Genomic DNA, 22,735 nt, shown 5'->3' on the forward strand with positions numbered 1-22,735 from the left:
CCCTGAATAAGTGTGTAGTTTTTAGCTCAGTTATAACTTGTTCATTTACTAATATGTACCACACAAACATAATGTGCTAGTCATTTATTTCAGCAAACACAAATTTCTGGACAGGGATTAAAACAAAACGTCACTGTTTTCTTGGAATATGCCAAAATGGCATTATGGTTGTTGGCAGTCATTTAGATTTCATGGCCTGCCTGTGACCAACTTATGGCACGAAATGTGCACTAAACAAAGGAATAAAATGTAATAACATCTTTCGACAAAAAATTGCTTGTCTGTAGGTAAGACGTTGGTTGCTTTCAGAGATTGAGAAACATTAACAAAACATTTGCAAGGTTTTCACATTAAGTCTTCTGATATTTCAGGAATGTTGATTCTGTAGCGACCAATCATAGTAAAGCTCAGGGCACCCGAGAAAACTTCAAACTCCATAAACTGATGTCATCGTTGCTGTGTGCTGTTTTCACATTCCATACTGGCTTTTTTGTGCAACATACTGTAATATTATTCCTGAAACATTTCAGGTGTTCACAGTTTTCTGAATTTGATAGCAATAACCAATACAAAAAGTAAAAGCTGTGAAAATAGCTCATGGTCTATAATAATAATAATTTCAGGGTTGAACCAGGATTACCAGCTCACGAGGAACCAAAATTCATTGTGTTTTTTTCAAAACTATTGGCGTTGTTCTCACTGTTCTGTTTTACCTGCAAGAAGAGTGGCCCCAGGGTTATCATGAAGCAGCGAGGTACCATGGTTATTGTGAACCAAAATTGCACAAGCTGTGGTGAGGAATCGTTTGAATGGAAGTCACAGCCTATGGCCCTCGGTGGCAAATATCCTGCAGGCAATGTTCTGCTAAGCTTTGCCGTATTGATGGCTGGGGCATCTATCAGCAAAGTCTTGCTGGTCTTCAAGCACATGGGGCTATCAGCTTATTCTGCAAGGACCTTTTTCTTCCATCAAAGGAACTTTTTGTTTCCAGTTGTCATCAATTACTGGGAAAGGTACCAAGCTGATCTTCTATCCAAATTGAAAGCCATGAAAGATGTGTGGAGTGGAGATGGACGCTTTGACTCTATGGGTCACAGTGCTAAATTTGGAGCCTACACGATGTTCTGCAATACACTTTTGAAAGTCATACACTTCGAAATTCTGCCGGTAAAAACAAATTTCTATTTTGCACCCTTGTTGATCCACTGACCCTTTAACTCCTAAGAGTGCCAATTAGCACATAACCCATACCTTTGTCATAATTTTGGGGATTGCTATGAATGCCTGGCAGCAACATTGTCTTGTAAAGATCTACTCATCTATGTTATAAATGACCACCCTATTATAACTTCTCAAGTTTATCTAGTTTTATGGGCAAGAATATGTGATGACAGGCAACGAATACGTGTCAAAGATGACGTTACAAATTTCAATTAACATAGCTTTTTCCTAAGATGTTTTTTGGTTTTATCATCATTAGCATCAGCAGCCAAGGCAAGTTTCAAACGCCGGAAGAACTGTGTTGTCCTGGATTCATACGAGGAAACTTTAATTAACGAGAAGACAAAGCTTGGAGCAGAACTGATGTGCTTGAGGAAGATAACAATGAATAGGCGAACACCGTTAACGAATATTAAATTTCGAAATTCATGTTTTGAGTGTTTTCTTCTCGAACGGATATAAATTCAATGCAACGTTGTCAATAAATTATTTGTGATGCTGAAGAAGTTATGCCGTTGTCTTAATCCTATACCATGGAGAATAAAAAGGATTTCGCAAATTTCTAAAACAATTTGTGTCGCGATTAATGGTTCCAAAAATTTTTTAAACCAGTAACACACCACACATTTACCGTGACATTAATCTCAGTGCAAAGGTTAGTGGCTTCAGTGTCTTTGGACATTGTTAGGACAATTAACTCGTTTCGGAAGTGGTATCGGAAATTTCTGAAACCATCCATCATTGAAGCTGGTTTCAAAAAATTTCCCTCACCTTCACCTGTGGTCAACTGCAGGGGTTTCAAAAATTTCTGAAACCGGCAGTGGTTAACTGCCCTCGTTTTTAGCAATGGTCATGATCAAGACAAACTGTTTCGGGAATTTCTGAAACCAGTAACGGGTAATTGCCGCTCCTTTTAAAGTTTTGGTGAAGACAGTGGTTTCCAAAATTTCTGAGGCCAGCCTTCACAATGTCTTCCAAAATTATTTTTTCGAGCCACCCACAAATGGAGATGACACGGTGTACAACTGAACAGCATCGTTCAAATGAAAGTAAACGGTAAATACTTGGACAAAAAGTGGACGAGAGGGATTTTCCCAGCCGAAAGGACATTTTTGGCGGCCAGATAATTCACTTTCCTCGAAATATCAGCCGAAAATTAAAATTCCGTTAAGGATTCAACACCGACAACCGATTTTTGTTAACTTTGGAATATCCCCCAAGGTTTTGGAACGTGTTCCTGTATTTCCATATGAAAATTACCCTTGTAAAGCACACCCGTATAGAAAATTAAAGTTTTCGTGTTGAGCCTCTGACGTCACCACCAGTAATTTGCAGACGAGCCTCCTGGCTCAGAGTTTGGTCACAAGGCCAAGTAATGGCGGACGTGTAATCACGAACAAAACAGCCGGGAAAAAAGTACTTTCAATCTTCGTAAAGCATTACAATTTCGTAAGGTGTGTAAAAAAGTCCTATTACACGAAAATGTAAAAAAATAGAACATTAAAATTTTCGTCCAAGAGGCAATGTTGCTCCTTCAACTTCAGATTTTTTTTCAAAAATCGTTCAAGGAACAGCAGAGAGAATGCACCCAAAAATAGTTTGTCTGAAAGGAGACATCATAGTTGTACTTCCTTAGGGATTTGGCAATAGTGCTATTTACAGTCCCGAACATTCTAGAAAAAAAAAATTAATCGTTTCACTTCCACCGACTCGAAAATGTTTGTAGTCATTTGGAATATATTCGGAAGCAACAAGAGAGCCGATCCGACTGAACAGAACTTAGAATCGCCACAATCAGCTGCAGGGAATCAGCCGAGCTTGACAGAGAAACTCGACATTGTTTAAGAAAGCGCTGAACAATGGTTTAGTGACACTTACGAAATAGCTGCTGGAAAGTTTAATTTCTCAAAGTCCATTTCCCTCGGAGAACTTTTATTAGCATCTTAAACATCGAGTTGAAATAAAGTTTACTATTGATTGCGCTTGATAAAGTGAAGGATTCTTCTTTTTCTGTGATGACGATCTAGAAATTCTCTGTTCCTTGATGTTTTAAACAGCCCGGAAAAACCGCACCAAAAGCGGGATTTGCAGAAATGCTAGTAGCTTTGATCGTATGGATAAAGTCTGGCTTCGCAGGCATTCCAGCTAGAGTTCCATTTTGTTTTCGTTGTCTTTCCTTAAATCGGATCTTGCAGGTAATTTCCAGCAAAATCTGACTCGCTCTTATTATAGCATGATCCTAGAAAACATCACTTTCGACAAGTGGGCAGCAGAAACCCTGAGAGCAGAGCCTCTCTAAAACTCAGCAGGGACTGAGCAATTATTTCTCGTCGAATTAAGAAAGGCTCTGCTGGCAGGGTGGGCAGCAGACGACTCGTTAAGAAATTGTATTAGGCTTACTTTTTCGCCCCCTCTCTAAAGAAAAGTACGCCTGATCGCAGGTTAGGTAACAGTCAGCTATTTCTTTCAGGAGAAAAAAGGTCTTGCTTCTAATTATATTCGCCACACCACAGCACACAAAAGGCGTATACAGAGGCGAGAAACGAGACGGATATTAAAGGAAAGACTGCGAGAGTCCTCATACAAGGAACGTTTAATACTGTGGTCGTATAATGTTAACGAGATGCCTCGCATGGGTACTCACGTCTCGTTCGCACCTCTCTTTCGGTTTGCTACCTTAATGTTTGTATTTCTTTTTTCTCTTTTGTTTCGTAATTTTGTAGTCAATCCAATGAAGTTGTTACAAAAAACAAAAAAAAAAACAAAAAAACAAAACAAAAACAAAATAAAATAAAATAAATAGGATGATGAGAAGCAATGAGAGCATGAGGATGTAAATTTCCATTAATTATCTCTCTCTGACATCGCTGATCATCACCCTTCCGTTTTGTATTTTAGCTACTTGTCGTTCCATGCCCTAGCGCGTGCTTCCAGGCAGTCCTGCGTCTCTCGCTTGGCTAAAAGGAAACGGAATACTAATATCCATGTCATTTCATTGTCTATTGAGCTTCGCCTTCTATAAGCAGGATTACCGCAACAATGGGAACATTTTTCTGCAACAGTGTATGAGTTCTTTAACGTCATATTTCTTCCTTTTTTTTTTTTTAATGACAAATTTACTTGTCCTTTTAATCTCGAATTCGTGGCAGCCTTCATGACTTTTTAACCATTTGCTTCCAATTCTGTTCTTCAGACTTCTAAAAAGTCCCGAGTCGTATACATTAACCGGAAGGAAGATAGCTGTTACATTTTTAAGTGGTCCTTCAAGGAGATATCCCTGGCATGACTGCGGCAAACAGAGAATTCAGATAATTTGTGGTTTGTTTTTATTAGACAGTTTAAACCCAAATCAAAAACCCCGAACAAACACCCTTAGGTTACAAATGAATTAAGACTGAAAAAAGGGAACCTTAGCATTGAAACTGCCTGCCCATTTAACAACATTGGTTGTACGGATTACAAGTTAGAGTAGTTGTTCTGGAGAAATCACAAGTGGCTTTCCGTCGCTCAGCTTGACTGACTTGAATGGGCAACCATCCTTTGTTTTAAATGCAGGACATTCGCCGACTTTCTCCTCTTCCTTTTTGGACTCTGAATGAAAAGCCTTCAACGCATCTAGCAGCGCTTTATACGCTACGCCCTCATGGTGCGATGCTGGAACCTTGGAAAATTCTGCGATACATTCTTTGATGGTCTTGGCATTTTTGAAGGGGCACACATCTTTCTGAAACGCGGGGCACCTTTTCACTTCGTCAATGAAAGGCTGTTTTGATAACTTGATATAGGGGCAGCCACCATCCTTGAATGTGGGGGTACCTTTGATAGGTTTGTTCTCGAAAACACTCTGGAAGAATAATATTTGTAAATGATTCATCAAATCTTCAGCAAAAACTCAATACCCACTTGACCCCATTGCTTCTTACAACTGGGTTACTGAACCCGATAAACATAAGACGACAATCGAGCAATATTAAATGGTAATGAAGGTTTAATACCAAATGGTCTGAAAAGCCTTGAACATTAACCAATAAAAAACAAAATGATCAGGGACTAATCCTTCAAGTTTGCAACAAAGAATTCTCACGCGTATATTTGTTACGACTGTCGAGGAACGGTTTATATCGTTTTAACTTTGAGAAAAAACCCCTATTGAAGAAAAAAAGGGTGTTTTGCGGCATTCAGAGGGCATGAAACGAGTAAGGGTAGTGTTACAAGGCAACTTCAAATCCATGAACACTACTGGTTGCATTTGTCTTCAGTAGTCGAACTCTTCAACAGCTTTTTTTCTTTGATTTGTATTATTCAACGGAGCTCACAGCGGTGACAGATATCTCTGTGTGGTCATTTTGCAATTGACTGCTCAGCTAGCGTCTGGATTTTTCGCCGGTTTTATCAGTGAAACCATTATGTAACACTCTATTTTAAGAACAAAAAGGACGTAGAAAACAATGCGCAAAAGAAATGCGGTTTGCATGTTGTATTTCATTTCGTGGTTGGTGGAACGTGAAACTGATCATCCGCTTTTTCTTAAGTCTCAAACCGTAGTTCTTCTATAAATACCGTTATTCTTTCTGGACTTAAATAGCATGCCAAAGGCATTTATTCACAAAGAAATGAAAGCGAGGTACTCATTTCAGTTATCAGTCGGGGTTCATGGTTTGGTTGAAAAGATTACGTAATCACCCAAAAGGATAGCTTCGAATGAGGCAGCCTTAATCCTTGAAAAATGAATTTTTAGCTGTATAACCAGAATTGTAAATGTTTCTTAACATAATTTGTCAACGAATGGAGGTACAAAAATCTCAATAGAACTCAGTTCACTTGTACTTGTTGTTTTCCCAGTACAAATCATTTGGCGATACCATTATCGGCTCAAAAAATATTTGATTCCATTTTACTAAAAGAAATACTTGCGGCATTTAAAAATGTCCGACTTCAGTTTAAAAGGAAGTACACTCTTAAAGGCAGTTACTTGATCTGCGTTGGGAAACCGAAATAATGTAAAACGAACAATTGATACTGATAATAATAGTCGAACTGGTATTCGGTTGTTTTGTTTTTGTTTGTTTGTTTTTAACTGCCCACGTTTTGAATTGAAAAAGTCAAAATTTGCCCTTATGCAACCGCAATTTCAAGCACCGCCGGTTTCTAAAAAAAGAATAGGGAGCTTAAGCACGGACGTTTTTGAGACGCGGACGGCAACCGCAAGTGACTTATTTTCCCTTTTAACTTGCTTTCACACAACCACATTTACATTGCTATGTATCTTTTCTCCATTAGAGATGATTAATACAAAGATTTTGGGCCCACCACTGTCCTGGCACGCGAAATTTTCTCTTCCAGTTGCCGTCCGCGTCTCAAAAACGCGCGTGCTTAAGCTCCCTAATGGCTAGGCGGTACGTCTAAGGAATTTAACTGGTATAGAGAAAGACTTTATTTTTACCCTGTGCGACTCGCGCTCAAAGGATAAGAGGACGAAGCGTGCAACTTGTTTTTTAATCCCGCACGGTGCGATGTACGCATCCGAAGAGCTCTTAGGCATCGCTCCATTGCTTATTTGGTTATTCGCATACAACATGCGCCCTTCATCATCAGTTGAAAATTCTTACTCGTTGTTAACGTCAATTTGTTTCTGCGTATCGCGTACTAGGCGATACATGGATACAAATACATACAGAGTGAACATAGTAAATGTTGCAGTGTATTCAGCTTTACTTTGCTGGAATAACAGAATGTGGCATTTGGTTATTTTCAACAGAAGGAAGGTGAAACTCGAACAAGACGAACTTTTTGGGCAGCCATAGCCGGTAAATGTCCTTAGTTTTGAGGTCGATTCTTTTCTTCTTTTCACTTTGTTTTTATTCGTACACCGAACTGAGATGATTGAAGGATATGTGTGTTCGAGGTCGTACCTTTATCGTCGATTGAGCCACCTGTCTTACAGCGAGAACTCGACAAGATCTGCGAATGGACATCGTCTAATAACATGAAGTTGAATGTTACTAAAACTAAAGAATTTACCATTTCCTTCGTTAAGGACCCAAAGTTGCTGGATCCGCTTACAGTTAACAGCATGCCCCTTGAATCAATTAATACTACTAAACTCCTTGGGGTCCACTTGTCGTCTGATCTCAAGTGGTCGACTCATGTAGAGGCCGTGTGCGCTAAAGCAAGTAAGCGTCTGTTTGCTTTACGATCCCTAAAACGTAGTGGCGTTCCGCCATGAGATCTAAGATCGGTCTACTCCTATTTCATCCTCCCAGTATTGGAGTATGCTTGCCCTGTTTGGCACACTTCACTGTCGCGCAAACTCAGCGACCAACTTGAGCCAATTCAACGTCGTGCTCTTCGTATTATCGTTCCACATTTGTCCTAGACTAATGGTCTAAATGAACTGGATCTTACCACTCTTGAGGAGCGAAGGGAATCCCTATGTAAATCTTTTTACAAGAACAATTTAAACGCTGCTAGCAAACTTTGTAGTCTGTTACCTGATCCTGTTGATCATTACTATAATCTTAGAAATCCTAGGAAGCAGCCCTTGCATAAATGTAGAAAATAGTCGCTTTAGTAACAGTTTTTTACCATATTGTGTCCGCAAATGGGATGCTACCCCATAGCCTTACACGTTTGAATATATTACCTTTATTGTTTTAGTATTATACATATGCCATATATTTATCATCTATTGTAAACTTGAGTTTTTCAATTTCAATTTTTACTATTGTAAATTGCCAACTAAGTATTTTAATAAACAAAAACAAACAACAACAATAAACAACATAAACAACGATATGACAGCAAATCAATTCGGGCTGAGTAAGCAACCCGATCATCGACTTTCACCATAATCAATTTGTAATAGATGGAACTAACCTGGGAAACTAGCATAGGTGGGACTGGTTGAGTCTCGACTCACGGCGAATTGTACAAGTGTTAAGTCTTTACCCGCCATTAGCCCAGCGCAAACTGAGCTAGAAGGCTCTGCAAGGTAGCAGTTGTCTTAATTCAGATGAAACGTGTAAAAAGCGAAAACATAACTTACCATTGTTCCTGCCATCGTTTCGACACGTTGACCAAGTTCAAAGCAAATGGATAACGCGAACAGATCTCAGGCCGTTTTATTTATATGTTACACGTGACGCCAATCATGTTAGCACATGATCAGATGTTTACTTGTAAACCCCAAAATGGAAAACAGAATTGGTAAGCCAATCAAACGAAACTTCCCAGTGTACTTTGGAACTTGGAGGTGTACTTTGTAGCTTACTCAGGGCGCTTTCCTTTTGTCAGAACTGGCCGGCCAGACCCGTCAGTTTGCAAAGAAAATGCAACAATTTAAAGGTGGCGGGTCAGTTCTGTCAAATGGAAAGCGCCCTCAGTTGTCACTTTGGACCCCGTGGAATTGCGCGGAAATCTCTGTGCAAATAAACAAGTTTGCAGGACAGTTCTAAAAATCGTTTAGTTGAATTACTGCGAGAGTGAGACCTAAGTGTACAAATTTCATAATTAAAAACATATTTTTCGCAGTCATGGGTATTTGCACGTTCGGGGTGACTATTCAGTGACTATCCTGCCCGCGATTTAACCACTTTGGATTACGAAATTGAGTCCAAGTACTAATTCAACTTGTAGGGGTTGCGCCCGGGGGTTGCGCCAAGGTTACTCCAACACTTTTTTCACAAAGCAATGATTGTTTAGGGTACACGATCGCGCGAAGTGAATATGAAGTTCCACAACAAGAGGGAAAATAAAAAGGCACGGAACCCTTGCTTAACATTTGGTTTTGACTTACAGTACGGATTAATGCACAACAACAAACGAAACAAAAGTTCCTAGAAATGTTCCTTATCTCTGTTCCTGAAAACGCGGGTAAATATCATTCTCCCAGCGGAGAATTACAAAATGACACATATATATTTTTTTATAACCTGCACATCATCTCCTTAAACTCAACAGGATGTTAAATCTCACGAGAATGTGCTTTACTAACACACAGACCCTTACTGAAACGTAATAGGGCCGGGCTGAGGAGAGATATTAATAAAACGTCCTGCAAAAGAAATTAAAGTTTGAATGAAATCTCCATGCAAATGCAGTGTTAGTTAGAGTGCAATAAAATATATAACATGCAGCAGCTGCATGAAGAATTAGTTCAGACCTTTTTCGATTAAATGACTGAACATCTGGTTAACATATGAAAAAACGTACAAATTTGTATTTTTTTTAGAATATTTAAATACTTCTTTAAACAAATTGTGTCATCAGCAAAATATTTTTATGTGTAGTGTAATTTGGCATAGCAGATTCCACTCAAGAAGTTATAAGCCAGGCCCCAGTTGTTCAAACGACGGAGAGCGCTATCTGCCGGATAAATCACTATCCACTGGATAACTCAATTGGTTTTGCTGGTGTTTACCCGCTGGATAGTGATTTGTCCGGTGGATAGCGCTGTCCATCTTTTGCACAACTGGGGCCAGGTCCTTTCAAACCGAGTACGTACTATTCTCAAATCATAACTTCAACGCAGTTTTATACATCATTTCTCTATTCATCCCGTTATTCACCAAAGAATGTTAGAATTTTCATTGTGTTTTCTTCTGTTACTAAATTGTTGATGGCTTTATGGAAGTAGCAGGATCCCTTCCTGTACACTGAATCACTACTTTGGTGGAGTAGTCACTGGAGAGCGTATCCGAGCAGCTGGAAGAAGATTAATGAAGACGTTATGTAGTTTCTGTGCAGCGTCATTGAGGAGTGAAAAACCAACTAAAAATTAAGTTTTATCAAACAAGTTGATAGAGGTGAATTCCGCTATAAGATGGATTTCTGAGCTGGCGTTCCTGGCACTCTCCTCTTCGTCTGAGGCCTGACGAATGGCTAGCGCTGCTAGAAACTTCGGCTCTCTCCCGGTACGGTGGTTAATCGACTTTTATCAACTTCATCCGGATAAAACCAAAATCTTGGACAGCTGAAAAAACGAAAACATGAAAACTGAAAACGTCGACTTTGTCATAAAACAGCACGTGTCAATGGTTGACTAAATCTTATGCGAAAATGGTTTAATTTTCTATAACAAGCAACAGAAAGATCCAGACAGACAAATAGCAAGATATCACAAAGAAAACTCTCAAACATAGCCGAATAAAACTAGAGAATCGTGTTAAGAAGTTTCCCAAAGAAAAAAGCGCCTCAAATTAATTTCTGCCTTTCATAGAGCTTCTCGTCTCAAACTAACTAAGGGTAAGAAATATACTGCTCGCTTCAGTCAATGGAAAGGTTGCATAACTAGCCAAAGGAATGTTTGCGAAGGGAGCCAATTTTGAAAATGAAACGTTTCATACCTTCGCGCTTTAGTGTGCAAACTTTAGCTTTAAACCAGAAATTTTAGAAAAGATGAATTTGTCAACAAATGGGTAGAGAAGTCGCGAGAAGCAACCTTGATCTAAAGGTAAATATTATGCCAAGCGCATTTAAAAACAAAGAGCTTTTCATTTATTATTTTTAGCCGCAGTTTGTTACCATCGAAACTAATGGCCGTTTTTATAATGGAGACGCATTATTCGTCTGGGACGAACTTGGGCAAACATTTTTTCTGCGTCTGTTCAATTCGTCTAGTATAAAGACGGCCACAAGATGCATTATGCGTCTGGACGAAGAATCTATTTTAGTGCCTCTTCAAAGACGCACTAAACTGCAAAGTTCGTCCAGACACATTATGCGTCTAGTGCCCGTCTTTATACTTGACCAATTTAACAGACGCAGAAAAAATGTTTACCCAAAAGTTCGTCCAAGACGAATTATGCGTCTCATATAATTCGTCCCGTCTTTACACTAGACGGATAACATGACAGACGCATAATTCGTCTGGACGGATTATGCGTCTCTAGTATAAAACCGGTCAATGGTTGACTAAATCTTATGCGAAAATGGTTTAATTTTCTATAACAAGTAACAGAAAGATCCAGACAGACAAATAGCTAGATATCACAAAGAAAACTCTCAAACATAGCCGAATAAAACTTGAGAATCAGGTTGAGAAGTTTCCCAAGAAAAAAAAACCGCCTCAAATCAAATTCTTCCTTTCATAGAGCTTTCCGTGTCAAACTAAGGGTAAGCAATATACTGCTCGCTTCAGTCACGGGGATGGTTGCATAACTAGCCCTGAAGCAATGTTTGCGAAGGGAGCCAATTTTGAAAATGAAACGTTTCATACCGTCCCTGGAAACAGAAATGTTGTTTTTTTTTTTGTGAACCTCCTGCTTAATGTGCAAAATTTAGCTTTAAACCAGAATTGGAAGTTTTAGTAAACATGAATTTGTCAACAAATGCGTAGAGAAGACGGGTCGGAAGCAACCTTGATCTAAACGTAAATATTATGCCAAGTGCATTTAAAAACAAAGAGCTTTTCATTTATTAAGTTTAGCCGCAGTTAGTACCATCGAAAGGAATGTCTGGGAAAATATTCGACCTTGAAAACAAAAAGAAAACCTTACTTCGGGCTAAAACCGCCGCACATTTGAAAAGAAAACCAGAATGTGGCATAACATGTAATTATGTGTCAACGAAATGGGGTTGAGACCACCATATCGCAAATAACGTGATTAGTAGTTCATTTATTAACAAAGGAATGTCGGGTTCGTTTGCAGGAAGTCCATTGCGGAGGAGAGATTGCGTAACAAGCAAAACGAGAATCTTCGAGATGGGTGAACAGAGGCATTTAAAACGAAACAATTTTATCTCGGAAAACTCATGAACAAAAATTTACAGTTCACTCTCAAAGCCGCAAATTTGAAGAGAAAACCAGAATGTGGCATAACATGTAACTATGTCTCAACAAAATGGGGGTGAGACCACCATATCTCAAATAACGTGATGTTAACAAAGGAATGTTGGGATCGTTTGAGGAGGGGAGATTGCGTAACCAGCCAAACGAAAATCTTCGAGATAGGTGAACAGAGCCTTTTAAAACGGAACAATTTTATCCCAGAAAACTCATGAACACAAATTTACAGTTCGCTCTCAAAGCGCACCTTTAAACTGTAACTTACATAACAACTAACATGCTTTCACAACGGAAATGACCAGTTCCACTGTTCAATGGTTCAACGGAAACAATTAAAATGAGCGAGTCAAATTTACTCTTGGAGTAAGTCAGACCATTCTAATTTATTTTATCGCACCAGAAAACGAGACCACGCCGTACGCAGTACCCAGTCGCAAATTTGAATGGTCAACAAACTCACAATAACCCGCACACAAACTTAGGCTAGGGGCTCCTTCAAGCTTCCGACTATTGTCGAGCGCGCAGTAATAAAATCAAATCGTTGAGCACAGTTCAGACAGTATAGTCGGAAGCTGGGAGGAGCCGCCGAACATTTGATTGACGGTAGCGAAAAACGCATTTGTCTATTGAGCTTTGAATTTTAGAATCCGCATGTTATTGAAAGGCGCAGTACTACTTTTGATCCACCGATTTTTAGTAGTAGGGAAGACATTTTCTACTCGTCGGCTCTCTCCTGCGACTTTTATCAACTTCATTGGAAAACCCGTCAAAATTTTGGACAACATGAAAAAAGGAAAACTTGAAACCTAAAACGTTTAGTTTTTCGTAAATTAGCACGTGTCAATGGTTAATGAAATCTCTTGCAAAGATGGTTAAATTTTCTGTAACAAGTAATATAGAGAGGTCCAGACTGACAAATAGCAAGATATCACAATGAAAAAACAGGCGCGAGCGTGGTCATTTTTTCAAGTACGCACAAGTACATATGATCTAGAACCCTAAGTAAACTGAGCGAAAAATACTGCGTTCTTTATTTCTTGTCGAAATAGTTGTGTGAATACAAGCAAAGAATAAAGCGTCTTGCCCTTATTTTGAGCAAACTTGGTGCAAACAAAACATTGTTTTGGTTGTGCTAGCGTGACTGGAATTGTCAAGAACGTTCTCGGAACGTCGCTTCTTTGTCACGAACGTTCTTGGAACGTCGCTCCTTTGCAGCCTCGCCTTTTTGTTGCACGCTGGCCAAACAACACTGCATTGTTAGTGCAAAAAAAAGGTACAATGCAAAACTAAGTTAGAACATGGTATAGCTTTTGTTTTAGTTTTGAGAATTTAATCAAAATGGTGCTTTCATCACGAAATCTTGGTTGCGTACAAGGAAAATGCTAAGAATAGAAACAATTGCTAAAACTTTCAAAATTTTCTGGTCACTTCAAGTACGCACGTGCGTATATGCGTATAGGACGCTACGCGCCTGAAAAACTCAAGCAGAACCGAATGAAAAAAGAACTTAAAGTTACAAGTAGGTATAAAAAACACAACTGACATAATGGTAAAAGTTTAAAAGTGTATTGCTAAACTGACGTGATCAACTTGTTTGTTGGGTTCGGGTTTCAACCGCTCAATATGGAAGCTTTCCTTGATTTTGAATTGATAGAAAGAAGTAGCATTATCAATAATTTTGTAGCAAGAAACATCACAATTATCCTGGCAATTTTTATAAAAACTAAGATGCTTGAAAATATGACAATTTTTATCCCGGAAAAGGTGCTCATTTACACGTGTGATGAACTGCCTGTTGGTTTCACCAAAGTAGCGAGCACCACATGTTCCTTAAACTCAAAAGTGGGGTTGTATTTTTAAAAATATTAGTACTTTAAAATCATGATGATAAGTTTCCCAAGGAAAAAAAATACGGCTCGACTTAATTTCTGCCTCCCATAGAGCTCTTCGTCCCAAACTAAGGGTATGCAATGCACTGCTTGCTTCAGCCGAGGGGAAGGTTGCATAACTAGCAAAAGGAATGTTTGCGAAGGGGGCTAATTTTTAGTTTGAAGATGGAACATTTTGTACTCTGGTGTAAAAGCATAACGTTTTTTTCCTCGCGCTTAATGTGCAAACTTTAGCTTCAGTTTTAACCAGAATTATCATTAATTTGTCAACAATTGCATGGTAGAGAAGTCGGGAGGTGAATAAATAACATGCCAAGTGCATTTAAGACTGAACGATGAGCATTTCATTGATTAATTAACCAGTTGGGCAGCCGTACGATGTGTTTGCGAAAACATTAGATCTTGAAAACGCAACTAAAACCGTCGCAAATTCGAACAGAAAACCATATTGTGGCATGACAAGTAATTATTGGTGTAAGACCACCATATCACGTGATTAGTAGTTCAGTTGGGGAAATGTTGGGTCGTTTTCAGGAACTGAAGTTCATTGAGGAGGAGAGATTGCGTAACCAGCCAAAGGAAAGTCTTCGAGATGGGTGAATAAAGCCTTTTAAAACGGAATAATTTTTCCCGGAAAACTTATGAACTCAAATTTACAGTTCGCTCTCAAAGCGCACATTTCAACTGTAACTTACATAACAATTAACATGATAACCGTTCACAACGAATTGCGACAACGGGATATAACCAGTTCCACTGCTCAATGGTTCAATGCAAAACAATTAAAATGAACGAGCCAAATTTACTCATGGAGTAATTCAGACCATCCTAATTTCTTTTATCTCATCAGAAAACGAGACCACGCCGTACACGGTACGCAGTCGCAAATTTGAGTGGTCAACAACTTCACTATAACCCGCACACGAAATTAGGTTAGGAGTCTCTGACAGCTGGCAGTCTTGACCGATTTTAGTAGAAGGAAAGACATCCACTTACCACTGCTCGATCCGTCGTTTTGAGAGGTTGACTATATCCAGAGAAAAAGCGGAGTAGAGAACATACACCGGCCGGTTAAGTCACAGCTGGGCCGGTATTCACATGTGATAATCGGCACACTGCCATATTCTAACAGTGTACTTTGGACTTTTGAAGTGTTCTTCTCTTAAAACTAAACGCTGTAAAGAGTAAATTCGATTCTCGCGTTTAATTTTGTAGAAGAAGCATCAAAGGCTGTTCTTTCGTTGCTCTTTCGCATGGTCAATATTAAAAATTTAAATAATCATAAGAACAATTGACTTCTATATATTCACATACATACTTGCATCTTTTGAAATCGATGACCCCCAGAAATTAAAGATGTTCGCAGATGACTCGACAATATCAGTTGCTGGCAGAACTTTAGAATACGTGACGAAGTCTGTATTAAAGTTCTGAAACGAATTAATCTCCTAAAAGCTATCAAAACCTTACGTCAATGCTCGAGGCGGTCGTTTAATAGGTCCCTAATCCAACCTATTGTTGATTATGCATGTGTTATCTGGAGCGCGACATTAATTACAATACAAACTAGGTGGTATCCGTGGATTACAGAAATACGCGGCAAGGGTCATTCTGAATATTGAGCGTCCCCAGGATGTCCCATCGTCTGAGCTGTTCTTCAAATTAAACTGGACGACTATATATAAACGCATAGATTACTTGACGTCCATATTGATGTATAAAACTATTAATAAATCTAGCCCTAATTATTTACATAGTCTGCATAGTAGGTTTGAGTATGTTGAAGATAAACACCAAATCAACACAAGATCAGCCGCAAATGGCAACCTGTTCATAGCGAAGCTTTTTTCAAGACAGGGCAAAGATCTAACCAGTACAAGGGAGTACATGCTTGGAACGGTTTATCTGTGGACGTTAGAGAATACAGCTTAGAAAAATTTAGAAAATGTGGGCTGGAACTGTTTGTAATTAACACATTCTAGTATATACATACAATTTAAATTTTTTTCCTTGTATTTCTGAATTCTTTAATTAACTCGTCTCTGTCATTCCCTTCCAACAGAATGCCGCGCGAAATCAGCCATCGCTATTTTTTTTTTCTCAAAAAGTATTTAAAGTTAGGGGGTAAGCAACATATAAACACATCATTTTAAAGATAAGAAAATAAGCTTTCCAAAAAGCGCAGTCGCAAGTAAAACGACAAGCTTTGTTTCGATGCAGGGAATCGTTTTTTAATTTCCTTTTGACAATTCGTCCATATCTTCAATTTTCATTTTGTCAGTTTACGAAATCGTTTTATTTATGGCTATAAATCGACCTTCACAACTTTATTTGACAAGTCTTACGATAAGCGTGTGACCTTAAACTACCCGTAATATTTTCTGCATAAGATATGCAGATGCTGAACAAATTTATTACGGTCAGTCAAACATTATCCTCCACAGCTAAGCCAATGTGGTAGAAAACTTTTGCGGGGAGCTTTTTATTCATTTAATTATTTTTGCCTTGATTATACTCAGACAAAGTTCAATGTCATAGCGTTACACAGTCACACTGCATTTCACTCGACTCGTTTTTCTTAACAGCAACTTCGACAATGTTTATTAATATTATAGAAATTTATGATGGTACTTTCCCGGGGCAGTGAGGGCAAACGCCAACGCACGGATCATGGTCATTGTGGTGGTGATGATGGCGAGGGCAATGACAGTGGAACTGTAAGTACCTGCCCTAAATACTATGATAACTTAAAGAAAATTGGATAAAAAGTAGTATTGCTCTCTCTCCAGGGTTCCAAAATTTTCATTGAGTATTTCATGCTGCTTTTCAATGGTATGAAAAGGCTCAAGGTGATGGAAATTTGGATTGCGACAGGGTAACCATGTCTAGCAGTACTGAAACAGTAAATAATGAAACAGTCCCCTCTCATATTGCAGAGTTTCAACCGTTAGAAATACTTTTGGTAAGGCAACACTTTATCTCGTAGCTCTCACCGAGGGCCACCCTCTCATTTTGTACCTTTCATTATTTGTGTTGTGTTTTGTAGGTAACATTACACATTCCTGAAGATAGCAACTAGCCAAGATGTTCCAACGCAGAGCCAGGCTCCATCCCCTCATCAAAAACGTAGTTTTTTTTCAGTCTTATATCGACATGAAAACAGCTTCGTGAATAAGCTATTGACAAAACGTTAAATTGCCTCTGAACTTGAACATTCAATTATTCTCTTTGCCTGCGTAGTTGACGGTATTGTTAGCGTGATAGATATAAGCCTCACGGAGAATGGATGGGTTGGGGCGCTGTGAGATACATCAAAGCTCTCCTCTCGGTTGGCTTCGTCGCTCATTAATTTGCCTCTCTCGCCAACAATGCCACTATTTTTCTCTTACAAGGTACATTCAACAGGCTACTGGGCTAGCAACAAGCAAAAGAGTATTATATGTAACGTGCCACTCACGGCTCGAGCAAAAACTTAACTTTTGGCACTTACGTAGCATTTAAAAAAGAAATAAGACAGGGAAAAACAAAATGACGTTGCTGTAATTCAAGACTTTCGTCTTAACGGTAAAGAACCGTTTTCGCTGTCTATAGCTTGAAGAATGGGTGTAATTAAATAGTCAGGCATAATAGATGAATTCACGTTTTTCTTTCCGATTACTTGATTGATGTTTTTCTTGTTAAGTTGCAACAAAGATTGTAAAAAGATAATAATAATAATATTAAAAGTGAAGGTTTAAAAAAACGAATATCTCTTGTGAACAAGATATACAGTCCACAACAAGCACTCGGCTTCTACAGCCCCTGTGAAGCGCATTAACAAGCCTTTTATTAAATCACTTTCTTTTAAAACTGCGGACTTTTGTAAATAGTCTATACCAGGAACATGCAACACTTCTGTAGCCTACACGCGTACCTCAAGTCTCAGCCCTCCCACTAGGCCACTTTTGAATTGGACGAAACAGGTTACGTCTCTACTTTGCACCCTATGTACGCATACACAGAATATAAAGCGTTTTTGGTCTTGATGGCATTTGTAGCGACACTCGTACGCATTATGGTATTTACGAGGGGTCATAGACGACATATATCAATCCGACTATGGACTCTTACGTGAAACCAGAGACAGAAATTATCGACAATAGTCACGCGACGCGTGAATGAAATATCCATGCAAATTCAGTGTTACTTAGACTGCAATAAAATATATAACATGCAGCAACTGCATGAAGATTCAGTTCAGAACTGTTTCGATTAAATTACTGAATATCTGGTCAATGAAACAATGCACAAATGTGTATTTTTTTTAGAATAATAAAATACTTTTTTAAACAAATTGTGTCATCAGCAAAATACTTTTATGTGTAGTGCAGTTTGGCATAGCAGATTCCACTCAAGAAGTTATAAGCCAGGCCCCAGTTGTTCAAACGATGGAGAGCGCTATCCGCCGGATAAATCACTATCCACTATTTATCCAGTGGATAGTGCTACCCGGCACTTTTTGAACAACTGGTGCCAGGTCCTTTCATTCCGTGTACGTACTATTCTCAAATCATAACTTCAACGCAGTTTTATACATCATTTCTCTATTCATCCCGTTATTCACCAAAGAATGTTAGAATTTTCATTGTGTTTTCTTCTAGTACTACACTGTTGATGACTCAGTTTATGGAAGTAGCAGGATCCCTTCCTGTACAATCACTTGAGAGCGTATCACAGCTGGAAGCAGATGAATGAAAACGTTATTTAGTTTCTGTGCAGCGTCAATGAGGAGTAAAACACCACATAAAGTTTTATCAAACAAGTTGATAGAGGAATTCCACTATAAGATAGATTTCTGAGCTCAGTGGCGTTCCGTGCATTTCCCCTGCTAGAAACGTCGGTTCTCTCCCAGTACGGTGGTTGTTAGACTTTTATCAACTTCATTCGGATAAAACCAAAATTTTGGACAGCTGAAAAAACGAAAACATGAAAACTGAAAACGTCGACTTTGTCATAAAACAGCACGTGTCAATGGTTGACTAAATCTTATGCGAAAATGGTTTAATTTTCTGTAACAAGTAACAGAAAGATCCAGACAGACAAATAGCTAGATATCACAAAGAAAACTCTCAAACATAGCCGAATAAAACTAGAGGATCATGTTGTGAAGTTTCTCAAGAAAAAAAAAAGCGCCTCAAATCAAATTCTTCCTTTCATAGAGCTTTTCGTCTCAAACTAAGGGTAAGCAATATCAGGCTGATCGCTTCAGTCACGGGGAAGGTTGCATAACTAGCCCTGAAGCAATGTTTGCGAAGGGAGCCAATTTTGAAAATGAAACGTTTCATACCGCCCTGGAAACAGAAATGTTTTTTTTTTTTGAACCTCCTGCTTAATGTGCAAAATTTAGCTTTAAACCAGAATTGGAAGTTTTAGAAAACATGAATTTGTCAACAAATGCGTAGAGAAGACGGGTGAAGCAACCTTGATCTAAACGTAAATATTATGCCAAGTGCATTTAAAAACAAAGAGCTTTTCATTTATTAAGTTTAGCCGCAGTTTAAGTACCATCGAAAGGAATGTCTGGGAAAATATTCGACCTTGAAAACAAAAAGAAAACCTTACTTCGTGCTAAAACCGCCGCAAATTTGAAAAGAAAACCAGAATGTGGCATAATGTAATTATGTGTCAACGAAATGGGGTTGAGACCACCATATCGCAAATAACGTGATTAGTAGTTCATTTATTAACAAAGGAATGTCGGGTTCGTTTGCAGGAAGTTCATTGAGGAGGAGAGATTGCGTAACCAGCTAAACGAGAATCTTCGAGATGGGTGAACAGAGGCATTTGAAACGAAACAATTTTATCTCGGAAAACTCATGAACAAAAATTTACAGTTCGCTCTCAAAGCCGCAAATTTGAAGAGAAAACCAGAATGTGGCATAACATGTAACTATGTCTCAACAAAATGGGGGTGAGACCACCATATCTCAAATAACGTGATATTAACAAAGGAATGTTGGGATCGTTTGAGGAGGAGAGATTACGTAACCAGCCAAACGAAAATCTTCGAGATGGGTGAACAAAGCCTTTTAAAACGGAACAATTTTATCCCGGAAAACTTATGAACTGAAATTTACAGTTCGCTCTCAAAGCGCACATTTAAACTGTAACTTACATAACAATTAACATGCTTTCCCAACGAATTGCGACAAGTAGGCAAAACAACGGGGTATGACCAACTGTACTCTTCAATGGCTGCCTGAGAAACAATTAAAATGAACGAGTCAAATTTCCTGTTGGAGTACTTCAGAAGCTTCCTAAGTAATTTATTTTATCTCACCAGAAAACGAGACCACGCCGTAAACGGTAAGCAGTCGCAAATTTGAATGATCAACAAATTCACTATAACCCGCTCACAAAATTAGGCTAGGACTCTCTGACAGCTGGCAGTCTCAACCGATTTTAGTAGAAGGGAAGACATCCACCTATCACTGCTCGATCCGTCGTTTTGAGAGGTAGACTACATCCCGAGAAAAAGCGGATAAGGGAACATACGCCGGTTATGTCACAGCTGGGCCGGTATTCACATATGATAATCAGCACACTGCCATGTTCTAACGGTGTACTTTGGACTTTGGAATTTCGCGCTTACATGAGCTTGCGGTGAATTAAAGGAGATGGTCGTGTTATTCTCTTAAAGCTAAACGCTGTAATGGGTAAATTCGATTCTTGCGTTTGATTTTGTAGAAAAAAAATTAAAGGCTGTTGAGCAAATGCACATTACCAAGATAGTTGCTAACGCCATTGCTTTTTCGCATGGTTAAATAATAAAAATTAATAATAATAATCATACTAATAATTGACCTGTAAACTGGGGGCGGCGGCGGCAAGTGTCTATATATATACATACATTCACAAAAGTCCATATTTGCCCAAATTGGCCTATAGCTAGTCCCCATCAACACCAGAAAAGTTGTCTATTTTTAAACCCGGTTTTGCGGGAAAATAATCAACCACTACCAAATCGGTTAGCTGGCAATGTACATGTTATAGCCAATTTAAACCCTTTAGGAGCAAACTCTTTGTTCCTGCCAAATTATAACGCACATACAATACACAAATAATCTTAACCCCAGGACATTTGAATTGGGTACAACATTTGGTCTATTGTTTATTTTCCCACAAAACTTGGTTAACGTTTCTGACGCTGATGGGCTCTTGCTCTTGGGTAATGGCTCCACATACACAAATGCGCTGTTTACAAAAGACAATAGCAATTAAGATGCGATAAAATACTGCAATATTACAATGAATTAATAACCTAAGTGCAAACCAAAAACCAGTTTTGAATGCAAAAGCTTAAGCTACTTAAGACAATTACAGTACTCTGGAAAGGGTTTATGGTTAAAAACCTAAATTTAGAACTAAGGCCACTAATGAAAATATATCTGAAGCCACTAAGCAATCACTCTGTGAAAACTTTAGTGGACCGTCACGTTAGACCGTTACGCCTTTATTGCAGTGTACAAAGTTGCTCAGAGTCAGAGATCTTTGGTATATAATCGAAATTTCATCTATAAATAGTTCATTTCAATTCAAAGCCATGAGGAAAAGGAAACTGACTTCAATAAATTAAATGTTTGCGGATTTCTGAAAAATATCATGTGACTTGGCCACCAAAATAGTTTTTAAGGGCCTGTTCACATGGAGGTGGAATAACACGGGTAAGTGGGCTAACCCGCCTAGGTGGGTTCAAAAAATCGCTCTCGTTTACATGCAATCTTACCATCCAGGGAATCCGGGTGACCGTTCTCGAAGAGCGAAAACAACGCATTTTTCTCATTTGCATTAGATTCGGCACATGTAAAATGCGACGTTTAAAACGGGCCTACTATTTTTTTTATTTGCAGTCGCCAAGTTTGAAGAAACAAATAAATGAACGAAATTCATGGCTTTGCATCTCTGTGGCGTTCTCTCCTTAAAACGACATGAAATTACAACTGAGGTGTTAAAGCACTTTTAGTTCAATATTCAGCTTTGTGACGCAGTGGCCAGGGATACTCTCGCTTTGAATCCTCGAATACACTGGTTGCATTCGTCTCTTCAATAGCTTTAACGGTTCAATTTGTATCATTCATCGGAACTGAAAGCGATGACAGGTATATTCGGGTCATTTTAATTGCAATGGATTGTGGATTTTCTGTTTACAGTGAAACCCTCATGTCATCATCGTCATCCTCATCCTCATGATCATGGCGGTCTGTCGAAGCTACAATGACTGTTTCACTTTGGTCGTATAATTAAACTCCTCCACATAGCTATGTCTCTTGCCAGATGTTGCCATCTTTCCTTGTCTATATCCTTAATCTTCAGGTTCTAACATTCCATAATTAATGAGTGAAACACCTTGGTAAACAATGCATAAAAAGAACCTGCGGCTTGTTGTTCTTCATTTCATGTCTCAAGGAATAGTTCTTCAATGAATACATATTTATTTTGGATTAGCATTAGAATAACATACCAAAGGTATTTATTAACAAAGAAACATGAAAGAGAAGTACTCATTTCAGTTACCAGTCGTTTGTTTGGTTGGAAAGATTGCGTAACCACCCACGGGAGGATAACTAAAGCCTTCAAAAATAAATGTCGTTCATTGTAAATGTTATCGCATCATGATTTGTCAACGAATTGAGGCAAATACGTCAAATTGAACTTGGTTCACTTGTACTTTTTGTTATCCCAGTGCAGATCATTTGACGATGCTCAAAAACATTAAGATTTGATTCCATGTTTATTGAAAGCGTCACCTCCCCCGGGTCAGCACCTCTGTGAAACGCCTGATGAACAAACGCGACAGAGC

The 22,735-nt window shown here is 38.7% G+C and overlaps 1 protein-coding gene and 1 long non-coding RNA gene across 7 annotated transcripts; one reads left to right on the forward strand and one right to left on the reverse strand.

The window, feature by feature from the left end:
• Positions 1-4,530: 4,530 nt before the first annotated feature.
• On the reverse strand, positions 4,531-20,413 carry LOC138020043 (uncharacterized). 6 transcript variants are annotated; one of them, XM_068867039.1, is made up of 5 exons: positions 20,216-20,413; positions 20,051-20,134; positions 8,267-10,192; positions 7,134-7,199; positions 4,531-5,065 (listed from the first exon to the last, which is right to left on the reverse strand). In XM_068867039.1, the coding sequence occupies exons 3-5, from the start codon at positions 8,279-8,281 to the stop codon at positions 4,685-4,687; spliced, it is 462 nt and encodes a 153-aa protein (XP_068723140.1). In that variant the 5' UTR covers positions 8,282-10,192; positions 20,051-20,134; positions 20,216-20,413; the 3' UTR covers positions 4,531-4,684. The 6 variants fall into 6 exon arrangements, 5 of the variants coding, with proteins under 5 accessions (XP_068723140.1, XP_068723138.1, XP_068723139.1 ...); XM_068867037.1 differs by lacking the exons at positions 20,051-20,134; positions 20,216-20,413 and adding exons at positions 14,893-15,071; positions 15,215-15,397; XM_068867038.1 differs by lacking the exons at positions 20,051-20,134; positions 20,216-20,413 and adding an exon at positions 15,215-15,397.
• Positions 13,423-17,496, forward strand: LOC138020046 (uncharacterized). The gene is made up of 3 exons (XR_011126302.1): positions 13,423-13,526; positions 16,512-16,613; positions 16,943-17,496. It is a non-coding gene; the product is annotated as an uncharacterized lncRNA (long non-coding RNA).
• Positions 20,414-22,735: the final 2,322 nt, after the last annotated feature.

Source organism: Montipora capricornis, chromosome 10, assembly GCF_036669925.1.
Source record: "Montipora capricornis isolate CH-2021 chromosome 10, ASM3666992v2, whole genome shotgun sequence".
In the NCBI taxonomy this organism is placed as follows: domain Eukaryota; kingdom Metazoa; phylum Cnidaria; class Anthozoa; order Scleractinia; family Acroporidae; genus Montipora; species Montipora capricornis.